At 42.6% G+C, this 12846-nt stretch overlaps 1 protein-coding gene across 1 annotated transcript in view; it reads left to right on the forward strand.

Moving 5' to 3' along the window:
* The window catches only part of Plce1 (phospholipase C epsilon 1), a 290203-nt gene that overhangs the window by 200893 nt on the left and 76464 nt on the right, over positions 1 to 12846 (forward strand). The window contains 3 exon segments of the mRNA XM_028882911.2: positions 3099 to 3244; positions 6923 to 7181; positions 8746 to 8951. Of these exon segments, the coding sequence (XP_028738744.1) occupies positions 3099 to 3244; positions 6923 to 7181; positions 8746 to 8951 (611 nt within the window).

Consider the following 12846-nt stretch of genomic DNA (forward strand, 5'->3'; position numbering starts at 1 on the left):
CAGAGTGATAGTACTGTGTGTGTTTTTATGTTTTTCTTTGTGACTAATATCCTGAAACTCTTCCTGAGCTGGCAGCACCCTTCATTTCTACTTGGTTAGTCTGCCATTTATGTTGTGGGCAACAGTTGATACCACCAAAATTTTTGTCTCCTTTTTTCCCCCATTTATTTTGTTTCATTGTTAACACTCTCCCCACTTAGCACCAATAAAATCGTAAATATACTGTGCCATCACAAGAATTGTCCTTGCAGTTTGTAAGCTGATGTGGTGTGTGTGTGTGTGTGTGTGTGTGTGTGAGAGAGAAGAGAGAGAGAGAGAGAGAGAGAGAGAGAGAGAGAGAGAGAGAGAGAGAGAGAGAGAGAGAGAGAGAGAGAGAGAGAGAGAGAGATTATGATAACAGTGCTTATATAATCTCAACAACCAGGGGCCCTAGGGACTCACACTCAGGGATGGAACAGTTGGTTTAAATTATATTTCCATGTGAAATACTGTACTGCTATTTTTTCCCTAGCATGTGGGAAAGTGTATGGGAAATGATTTGACTGATAGGAAATAAATCTGTGTGCATGATCAGGATTGAGACACAAACACGTAGTGGTCTGTACTGCTATGGGAGGGGCCTTTTCAGAGTGAGGAGGGTTAACCCTTTCCATTCACTACATGGTAGGAGAATAATCAAAATATTACAGTGATTTTCAGCATGGAAGGTCCTAAAGCCGTGGGACTCAGACAGCCCCTGGCCTCAGGCAGGAGCTGGGTGACTCCGAGGAACCATTTTAAGTATTCAGGATCCCATTTCTACTTGTAAAGAAAAGTTTGATTTGGTTCCCATTCCAGGTTAAGGTCCATCAAAAGCAAACCAAGCTAAAGGAAGAATTGGCTAGTAGCACCAAGCCCCGGCCAGTCTCTGTTGGCACAAAGATCTTCTGGGTCCAGCAGGGCCAAGGTTTCCTGAAATGACTGTTAAGTGGTGAGGAGACAAGGCTTGGATTCAAAGCAGGGGGGTTGCTTGAATCTGCAGCAGAGCTCAGCTCTGAGGACCCCAGAGAATTCCTGGAACGGAGCGGGAAGGGCTGGCTGACTCCAGGTCTGTTCTGATGTTTGCATGGGACCTGCAGCATCCTCTGGAGCAAGGAGACAACAGAGGGGCCTCGCCCCTCTGTGTTGGAGTGGTACGTTCTACTTCAGCCTGTTTCAGAAAGGAGTCCTCGGTCTCTTCCTCCTGGGCACCGGCTAGCAGCGTAGAGCCCTGCTTTACCACTACCCTGCTCCATGGCCACTGTCTCCCTGTCTGTTTCTGTGCAAGGGTTAAAAGGGAGGGGCTGAGCCTCCATCCTCTCCACTGTGGTTCCGATTGGGCTTTGTTAGTGATGGCTTTTCTTTAATTGCTTTGGGGGTACAGTTCTTGGAGTGTTTTCCTTTAACTCTGTCTCTGTCTTCAAATGTGCAACTCCAAATTGAGTGCTTAGGAAGATCCACCCATGAAAGAAGTTGTAAAGTAAAGAAACTGTCACCTTTCATCAGCTAAATAAGAGCTAGAGTCCTAGTTTTTAAGTATCATGGCTTCATAAGAAAGTCATTTCTCCTCTGAGACATATATTCTTCTGATTTATTTGTTTTATTCTTGGTTTCATTTCTTTTTTTTTTTTTTTTTTGGTTGTGATGCTGGGGATCAAACCCAGAGCCTGGAATGCCACAGATTCTAGATGTGAAAAACCGGCATTGGACATCTCTCTATGGTTGCTCCCGACACTAAAGGTCATTAATTCTTATTGTTTCCATTTGTGGTCAGTGTGCCCTCTACCTTGAACTCCTATTTCCTCAGATGTCTGGGTCACCATGAACTCTGTTCAGACCTCTTTTCACACAGGCTGAAGAAAGAGTCGTTCCTTAGGTTTCAGCTCTATGGCTGACCCATATGCAACTAATATGGTCAACAGCAGACAACTGGTCACCCTCCCCGTGAGTTGGCCGGGGTAGAGAAGGCCCATCAACAGCAGTGGCCAAACACCAGGATGAACAACAGTGAACTAATTTCAGAGCAGAAAGAGATACTTAAACACTGAATGCATAAAGGGGATGGAGATGTGAGTTACCAAGTTTTATACTCCAGACTCGCTGGTAGAAAAAACCAAGTCACACTAGAAAAATGTAACCCTAGAGCCAGCAAACATGAGATTTCCTGTGTGCCCACTCAGGGGTGAGGGCTTTATGGTGCAGGCCACCAAACGTCAACCCCGAGTTCAAGGCAAGCTTTTGCTACCTGCTACCTGAGGATCTTCAGCAAGCCTCTTGGGTACTAACCATCCCTGACTCTGAACTGTTGTGAGAGACAAGTGAGGTGGCATAGCCAGAGTACTTAGAATGGATCCTGGTGCATTCTAATATTTTTGTCATTTGAAGAACATAATAAACAGTATATATAAGAGATTGTTCCAAAATATGTTTGTATTTTTTGTTTGGTACCACCCACTTTAATTTTTTAAAGGTTTTTATTTATTTATGCACATGCTTATGTGTGTATTTATGTGCATGCTTGTGTGTATACATACACAGGAGCTCATGCCATGGCAGGCCTGTGGAGATCAGAAGACACCATCAGGGATTTTATTTTCTCCTTCTGCCATGTGGGTACCAGGGATGAAAATCAGGCTGTCCAACTTTTACGGCAGGTACCTCTACCTGCTCAGACATCTTACCAGCCCTCGTATCGCACATGTCATTGCTTGATAAATGTTTTCAACTTATGAGCTAAATGCAGTGACTGCATTTAATCTTCGTGTCTCTCAGCCACATCGCATCACGAGTATTCACGGGCCCTATATGTTTTTAGTTTCAAGGAATCGTGTAGATCAAGAGGGGTTTTATTTTACGATGGAGCCTTTTTAATTTCAAGATGGAGATGAAGATGCAGACAGATTGGCTTGCCCAGAGTCATATGAAACAGCAGCGGAGCTGGTTTTCACATTAGAGCTCTTTGCTTACTTATTTTCCAGGTCCCAAACCGATTTCTTTTAAACAAACAAACAACAACAATAAAAGGTATTTGTCAAGCTTCCAGGACATGTCTTCAGCGAATGCCCCCTCCCTTCTTCCAGGTGAGCTCCTGGGTGACATGGCTGATCCTCACAGCAGGCTCCATGGAGGAGAAGCGGGAAGTCTTCTCATACTTGGTGCATGTGGCCAAATGCTGCTGGAACATGGGCAACTACAATGCTGTCATGGAGTTCCTGGCTGGCCTCAGGTAAGAAAGTGTGGTGATCTGGACAGGTTTCTCTTTCTGCTTAGATAGCTCTGAATTCGTTCCCTGGGCAGCCATCCACATTTACCAAGGGATACACATTTACCAAGGTAGTTAGTGATCATGAAGGGGGAATGCCCTACTTTCTTCCAACTCCACAGCCCTGCTCCTCAAAGGGGGAAGAAAGAGAGGAGAGGGAGGAGACAGGAAAGGGGAGGAGGGAGGGTTAACAGGGCAGGGGAGGGAACAGGTGTTGAAGGAGCTCAAAGTCCTACTTGGCTGGCTGTGACTGTCTCTACCTTCACAGAGATAGATGTGGATGATGCTAGAATTCCTTCCCTGTCTGCCTATCTGCTCACTTTGCCAGGGTCTCTCACTTCGTGGTTACCTAGTTATTATTACCTTTCTCACTGCATGATTACCTAGTCATTAGCTTTCTCAGCACTGTCTCAAGTGCCTGAGAGAACAGCTTGAAGGAGCAAGTGTCTATTTTTGGCTCATGGTGTTCCCCACATGCTTGCTTGGCTACTGGTGCCTGGGTAGAACATGATGTTGGAAGCATGTAGTGGAGAGGCCTCTTTCCCTCACTGTGAAACTTGGAGGTGAGAGAGAAACAGGAAGGTTCAAGGACAAGGTGTTACCCCCAAAGACCCACACCTAGTGACCTTCTTCTAGCTAGACGCCCCCTCCTAAAATTTTATCTGACAGGCAAGCTTTTCAAGATAGCCCAGGCCCAGCTCCTTCCACATTGTCTACTCTGGACTCAGGAGGGACACCCCCACTGCCTCGTCAACTTTGCAAAGGCAGAAAACATTTACAGAGCTCTCTCTCCCTGGCCATTGGGCAACTCCAGCCAGTTGCCCATCTTTAGGCAAGAGTTGCACAATAGAGCCTGTGATAAACAAAAAGCGCAGGATGAGTGCCCAAGGAGTCCACTTGACACCCCTCTGCTGAGGCTCAGTCCATGCTTTTTACATAAGCCCTCTCACCATACTCTCCATAGAAATATTTGTCTGCTTAAATCTAGCTTTCCTGTGTGTGTGGACTGAAGGAAGACAAGAAACCACCGAGGGCAGTCTGGACACTCCCTCATGAAGGCATGACACCTCTCTTTAGACTGCCAGCTATGGTGTTACCTGTTGATCTCAGCATAAGTTTCAAAATGGAAAAACTTCCATTTAATACGTTGTTAAGCAAATCATACTTCAAGACAAGGTCGCCAGATGGGGTGGAGCTAAGGTCAGGCTTTATTCTGTAGCAAGCTGTTTCTCGTGAGAGTCCAAACCAGCAGGCTTCTTTTATACCGCAGAGGGACTCAAAGAGCAGGAGGGATGTTTAAGACACACTTTCTGTGGACAAAGCCTCAGAAATATGTTCTGGTTTTCTTTCTGTTTCTGTGATAAAAAACACCTAAGCAAAAGCAGCTGAGAGGAGGAAAGGGGTTATTTGGACTATCCTTTCAGGTCATAAGTCCATCACGGAGGGAAATCAGAGTAGGAACTCAAACTAGAACTTGGAGCAGAAACCTGGGAGGAATGCTCCTTGCTGGCTTAATCCTGATCTTATACTTAGCTTTTTTTTAAAGCAATATTTTTTATTAATCCTTTAAGAATTTCATACAATGTATTTTGAATGGATCCATCTGTTTCCCCCCAAACCCCTCCAATAACTACTCTCCTCACCCTCCCATCCCTTCCCATCCTACTTAGAGATTTCTCCTCCTCCTCCTCCTCCTCCTCCTCCTCCTCCTCCTCCTCCTCCTCCTCCTCCTTGTCTTACACCATGGAGTCCAGCTGTGTCACCCAACAGGAAGTGAGGTCTGCCCTGGAATGTGGTCAGCCTACCAGGGATCACATCATTAAAGAAAACTGACTTCTCCTCTTGCAGCAGCTAGCAAATGCCAGTACTTCCTTGGCTAGCCGTGGGATTTTGTGTCTACTTTCCATCCTCTCTGCTGGGATTTTGTCTGGCTGGGACTTGCGTCGCTCTTGGGCAGGTTGTCACAATTGCTGCAAGTTCATAGGTTTAACTGCCCTGTTTTATCTGGGCTCTTTTATCTGACAGTTTCCTTTATCCACCACCTTGAATTCTTACAGTGTTTCTCTCTTTCATGAAGATCCCTGAGCTTTGGGAGGAGGGATGTGATCTGTATGTCCTCTTTAGGGACAGGCACTACATAGTTTCTCTTATTCAATGCATAGTAATCAATTGGGGGTCTCTGTGTTAATTGTCATCTACTACAAGAACCCTCTGGTGAGGGTTGAGAGATGCCCTGACCTAGGGGTATAGGATCACGTCATTAGGAGGCATTTTATTATCATGTCCATTTAGCAAAATAATACTCCTGGGTTCTCTCCTTGGATCTATGACCTATCTAGTCACTGAATTTTGGCTCCTTTAACAGTACCAGGTAACGGGTTCCATGTCATGGAGTAGGCCTTAATCCAAACAGAAAGTGGTTGGTTACTCCTCTAACAGTTACGCTACTATTGTACCAGCTCAGAGAATGGTGCTGCCCACAGAGGGCTGGGCCATCTTACATAACAGTAAGACAGTCCCCCACAGATAAATCTGATCTAGACAATTTATCATTCAAAATTTTCCTCTCAGATGTGTCAAGTTGACAATTAAAGCTATGTAGGACCATGTTACTATGAACTGGAGTTCTTTGAAGAAGCCATATCTGTACTGAGGACTAAGCAGACTGAGCATGTTAATTGATTGGAGAAGAGGGATATTGCAAACCAAGAGTCAACACTATCATGGGCTGTGTTTAGTCTCTTTTATATCTTTATTGTCGATCCCTGAATTTGACCTAACATTGAGATGACTCTTAGGTAAAACTTTTGGAATGTATTGCTAAGCTTCACAGATCTCTATCCCTCACCAACCCTAAAGCTAAGAATGTCATAAGATAGCATTTGAAATCCAAAGAAGAGCTTTCTCTGCTTTGTCAATTCCATCTACCTACTGCTCCCAGCAATAAGTATTGATGTATGAGTTTATTTTGTTCTGTGACTATAAAAGTTCATAACCTATTCCATGGTGGGGCATGTCATTCAGAAGAATCAGATCCTATGTTTCTAGGCCATGTTCGCTCATATTTGTACAGAATAAGCCATTTTCTTTATTGAAGAGTAGTCATTTACATCAGTATTATCAATCATGTTTTGCTCTTGATGATATTTCCAGGGATACTCTAGTCAACATATAGTTTTCAGCTTTGATAATTAACCTTATTTCTTTTTGAGTCTGTCCTATTTAATTTTTAATTTTATTATTACTGTGTGCATGATACATGTAGGGAGTGTGCATGCAGAGCTCAGAGAACAAACTTATGGAATTTCTTTTCTCCTTCCATGTTTACTTAGGTTCCAGGCCCCAACTCAGGTCCTCAGACTCCTGGACCCACTGAAACAGCACTAACTCTGTAGTTTATTTTGCATAAATAATATTCTTATCATCTTGGGAAGTAAATGAAGATAGAAATCCTAAATAAATAAATTAATAACGCACACACACACACACACACACACACACACACACACACACACACACACACACACACAAACTACTAAGAAGGTAAAAGACAATGAAGTTGTATAGAATTCAGCCTACATACTGTAAGCTACATTGTCCCCCCTCCAGGCTTGAAAAAAAAATATCATTTACTTGCAATAGGTCAAGGAAGGTTCTGAAGATGTGGCAGTTTATGGATCAGTCTGACATTGAGACCATGCGGAGCTTGAAGGATGCCATGGCTCAGCATGAGTCTTCCCTGGAGTACAAGAAGGTTGTGACCCGTGCCCTGCACATCCCTGGCTGCAAGGTGGTTCCCTTCTGTGGGGTGTTCCTGAAGGAGCTCTGTGAGGTGCTTGATGGTGCCTCTGGCCTCCTGAAGCTCTGCCCACGGTACGGCTCCCAAGAAGAAGCCCTGGAGGTGAGTCTTTCCGAGTGGGCAGCCCCCAAGAGGTCCTCCTGGCCCTCGTGTGCTCAGTAGTACTGCAGGAAATCACTTCCTGAGTCTAGAGTAATCCTTGGTATGCTGTTTCTGGGTGGTGAGGAGGTCCTTGAAAGTTCTGGAGAAAGCAACACCAGCTGCTTGGAACTCAATGTTAGTACATTAGGTTTAATATGACACTGTTGAGGACAAAAGTGTCACTGGAGTTTTGTTGTTGTTTTAAAAGTTGGTAATATGTTGCTATTGGGTAAAACTGTCTAGATTCAGAGAATAAAGTCAAATGAGAACAATAACTTCCTAATCAGTGGGTGGAGGAGCGGGGAAAGCCATCGTCGCCTTCTCTTCATGAAAACAGGAGCCCTTACCCTACTCTCCTAGGCCCGTGGCTTCTGCTCTTAACTCCTGCCAAAGTGGACAGGACAGTGTAAGCTTTACCTCAAGACATGGCACACTGAGTAAGGGGCACTGAGAGGCTCAAAAGAAATAAGGAAATCTCCCTCTGTGGTGTTTAAAAGTGAAATTAAAGTCTTTTTAAAAATGTGTTAGGGAGATTTTGAGGCATTATGTCTTTGGAAATCTCAAACCAAATCCAGGGTCATTCACATTCTCATCAGTGTGGATGACAACACTCAATACTGACCTTACACACACACACACACACACACACACACACACACACACACACACACACACACCATCTTTCTTAGTTGAAGTGGGAAGACTCATAAAACTTCGGCCTATTTCACGTCACCTGAGAACAGAGGCATCACTTGGTCCAGAAAGACTTGAAATTCCTGACAGGCACAGGTGATACACACTGGCTAATATTTCCTTGGTTTTAGCAGCTGGTATTAAATGTCCGGTAAACGAAAGAGAAGGCTTTGAAAAGCCTCCCACCCTCCACTCTGCTCCCCTCCCTGATGGTGAAGAAGGGACACTGCCTCTCTTGACTGAGCTGTGGGTCTTCCCTCTGATTCTGGAAACTTCCTGCTCAAGATCAAGCCACAATAATAGCTTAAAAAACACCAAGAAGCTGCTGTCTTCCTGGAGCACGTATGGACAAGAAGGCCAAAGACAGCTTTTTAAATGTTTTTCTTGAGTTGGGTCACTTCATCTTGTTCCATGTCCTGGTGATCTTTAATCATGGTTCTCTTCTCAATTCCCATTACAAGAATAAAATAACTTCCCTGCTCTGTAAAGTGGCTAACCTTGTCCCTAGGGAGCCATGAAATAATATTGCTTTTAGTGTTATAAATCCAAAGTGCAGTTTAGATTCCTAGAGGTGCTGAAATTGTCGCAGCAAGAAAAGGGCACGTTTTAGGATTTCATATGGTGGAGATGAAAAAATAGGAAATAAAAGCTTTTCTTGGAGCCTCTTGTCTTCATTCAGTAAAATAGACACACACACACACACACACACACACACACACACACACACACACACACTGTTATTTACCGCCATTACGGTTTAGGTCCCCTAGCCGAGTAGGTTATTCAGACACAGTAAGTTGCAACAGTGCATTCTTGAACTTTTCTCCTGTAGTTCGTAGCCGACTACAGTGGACAAGATAACTTCTTACAGCGAGTGGGACAGAACGGCTTGAAGAATTCAGAGAAGGAGTCCACAGTCAACAGCATCTTTCAGATCATCAGGAGCTGCAGTCGGAGCTTGGAGATGGAGGAGGAGGACAGCCCCAGTGAAGGGGCCGGCTCCAGGAAAAACTCCTTGAAGGATAAAGCCCGATGGCAGTAAGTCTCAGTGTCGATGTGTATGTGGGCGGGTGCCTTTCTTGTCTTTCCCATTGACTGGTTTTTTCCTACTCAGTTGAGTTTCACATAAAAAAAAAAAAAAAAAAAAAAAAAAAAAAAACTAATAAAACATTGTCACTTTTATGCCTAACCGAATTTATGTCACTTCATCTCCAAACTTTATAATTCGGAGCTTGAATTTACCTTTCCTGTGTTGCTCCTTTGTTCTAAAATTACTATGTACATTTTACTTTTTCCATGAGTCATAGCCTTTTTAAAAGAAAAGTTTTATTAGTTTTGTTTTTTCACTGGTAGTAAAATTTTTGGATTGTATATTTTAATGGGGTGCATATTATCCCTTTAAAAATATGGCTATCCTCCCATTTCTAAAACATCAGTAATTGAATTTCAAAATTGGGACCTCAATCTTGTATTTACTTTATAGTCTTAGTAATAGTGGCTCCTGTTAAATCCTGGATAGGATGCTAGGGTGGATATTAAAATATTTTAAAATAAAATATCCTGGTGTAATAGGTATTGGATGGTACTCAGAAATGAGTACTTTCAGTAGCCTACCTGTAAACTGGGGTTCTAACATCTCATTTTGAGTGACACTACACCAGGAGGTATTTTAATTGGCCCTACACACTGGGGATCTGATACTTGACAAGTGTTTAGTTGTTTCAATTGCTGCTTATCAGCACACACTACGGTCTAGCCAAACACGGTCACCCATAACGGAATGAGAGAAGAGAACTCAGTTGGGCACCTGTCGGCTTTCCTTAGGGTGGCCCAAGGGGAGGAATACTTTGAGGGTACCCCAAACCTTTAAGTCTACTGGCTTTGCTCTTCAAGGTTTTATGTGTCGTCAGTCTTGTGAGTTACACATGGTAGTTGCCTTCGTCCCTAGCCTGTGGATCATACTGTGGTGAGCTCTTATATGGAGAAGTGATGGCAGTTGTTTAGGAAAATGGCTTCTTTGGAGTTAGGCTAGAGCCTTGGGATTTGTCGCCAGTGTAGAAAGGAGTGTCACTTGACTGAGTCTGTGCTGCTACTTTAAGGGAATAAACATAATTCCAGATTTCCCAAGGCCTTTGGGCTTTCTTCTACACATCACTTCCTAGCTCATTCCATTTTGAAGGAGTAGTGCTCAAAGATTAACTAGTGCCACCTTGATTGGATGTCTTGGCTGGAATGTTCAAATAGCTCACATATATATCACCTGTTAGATCGTCTGTTGTTTTACTGTGTCTCAAATCAGAGAACACTTCAACGTGTTCTCAATAGCAGGTTGCTGACATCAGTGGCAATCTTTACATGGAAATAAGCCCATCTACAAAGAAGGACATCTCTACAGGAAGTATCTCCCAGCCACTGAAATCCTTGATCTATGCCAGTCCTGTCCACCAATTCCACCATATAGGTAGCTATGTGTGTATCTGCCTCCACAAAAATTTGTGGATGTTTACAAGAGAAAATGAATAATTAAGGTTATTAGGGAAAATGAAAATAAAGATAGGAAAAATAAAATGATAAAGAAACACCATACAATCTTTACAGTGACTAAATTTTATTCTGAAATTCTTAGTAGCCAACAGAAAGGAGGACTCCAAGTTCACTGCAAGCCTCATAGAAAAATCAGACACTTAGGAGCAACATACCGTTTCCTCACACTGAGAGCTGGATGAAATGCCTTCCTTGAACTCTACAAGTAGCCATATACACATGCACAGTGATTAGACTCAGTGGGGGTGGGGAGAGAGGACAGTCAGTGGGAGAGGCATGGCAGGGAGCTGGGAGGAGGTGGGGAGGAAACAGAAAGCAGGTATGATTAAAGTTTTACAAGAATGTATAAAATATCCTTCGAAATTATTTATTTGCCTTTTTTTGTCATAATCACTTTTCTTTAGAAATTGGACTTTCTAGATCACAGAGTATTTGCTCCTTTGGGTGTTTGTGTTTTGTTTGACAGAGCAACTGTGGATCTTTGTCTACAGTGGGGTAACTTCTGAAATCAAACGATTGTTTGGTTAGCATACCGAGAAACAGGTTTCATTATAACATTTTCATAAATATATTCCATTATACTTTTTATAATGTTCTGTTCAATTTGCCTCCCTCAGTTCTCTCCCCAGTCTCTGTCTCCTTTCTTATGGGTTCCCTCTCTCCCAAACAACTCCTCTTCTGCTTTTAGGACATATAAAGTCCATTACCCACTTTTATCCTCAACCCCCAGACCTCTGCATCCTCTGTCACAGTTCATTTCTAATTATGTGTCATAATTTTTTTCTAAATCCAGATTCTCTATATATACATATAGAGAATTTCATATATATATGAAAACACCCGGTATTTGTCTTTCTCAGTCTGGCTTATTTCTCTTTCTCAGTCTGGCTTATTTCTCTTAATGTGACCTCCAGTTCTGTCCATTTTCCTATGACTGTCATGACTTCATTCACTGTGTATATGTACTATATTTTCTATATCCATTCATCTGTTGGTGGACATATAGGCTGAGTCCATACCTTGGCTCCTGTAACCAGTGCAGCAATAAGCATGGGTGTATATAAGTATCTCTATGCTGTGCTGACTTAAAAGCCAGAAATGTCATAGCTGGATCATATGGTAGTTTTACTTTTAGTTTTAGGAACCCTAATACCTATTTCCATAGTGGTATATCACTAAGCATTCTAACTAGCAATTTATAAATATGCATCTTTTCTCACATCCTTGTGATCATTTTTTTTTTTTCTTAATGATTGCCAATGTGACCTAAATGAGACATCTCAAAGCAATTTTAATTTGCATTTCCCTGGTGAATAATGATGTTGGACACTTTCCTTTCTGTTTCTCCTTTCCCTCACCTCCCCTTTGCTCCCCTCCTTCCTCTCTTCCTTCTTTCCTTTCTTTTCTGACATATGTTGTTCCCACCTTAGATGGTCTTTTAATAAAAAACCCAGAGCCAGATATCAGGGAGAAAACTGAAAGATGAGAGAAGCAGAACAGGTAGCCACTAGTTCTTACCTCTACAAAAATTCTCAACCTACAGAGAGTGAGTTCCTGTTTCCTCACACCTTATATAACTTTCTCTCCCCAGACACCACTTCCTGGGATTAAATGCGTGTGTGCTTCCCAGTAGTGGGATTAAGGCATGTGCTACCACTGCCTGGCTCTGTTTCCAGTGTAGCCTTGAATTTACAGAGACCTGTCAGATGGATAGGATTAATCCCGAGTGATAGGATTAAGGCCACCACTGTCTGGCCTCTATGTCTAAACTAGTGGCTAGCTCTGTCCTCTGATCGTCAGGCAAGTTTTATTAGGGTACACAATATGTCACCACAGACATAGGATTCTATGTAGCCCAGGCTGGCCTCAAATTCATACATAGCTGAAGATATATATGAATTTGGACTGATCCTCCTGCTTTTTTGTACCAAGTGCTGGGATAACAGGAAATGTGCCCCACACCAGGGTGGATGTTGAGTACATTTTCAAATGTATTTTTTTTTTTTGCAATTTTTTTTTTTTTTTTTTTTTTCCTGTGAGGTAATAGTTGATCTTTTCCACCACGACTGCTTACTGTGAATTCTTGCTGTGAGCATTTTATTTAATGCGTAGGTAAACACTGTTGATAACAGACACATCACTATGTCCAGACTTATCCTACTTGAGAGTATTTTATTTCCTTGCTGCGTACATTCTTCGTACAGTCTTATTGTTCAAGACGAATTTCTGTTCTTGTACCTTCACTGTCTGCTATCTTGAAGACATTTTCACCTTCTATGTCTTTTTTTTTCCTTCTAGCTTTTAGTGTTTCTCAAAGTAGTTCTGCTCTTTCAAATTCTAAGCTTTTAAGTTGTTTATCCTTTGATCTCATTGTTTCTTATGTCAAGTT

This window comes from Peromyscus leucopus, chromosome 1, assembly GCF_004664715.2.
Source record: "Peromyscus leucopus breed LL Stock chromosome 1, UCI_PerLeu_2.1, whole genome shotgun sequence".
Classification (NCBI taxonomy): Eukaryota; Metazoa; Chordata; class Mammalia; order Rodentia; family Cricetidae; genus Peromyscus; species Peromyscus leucopus.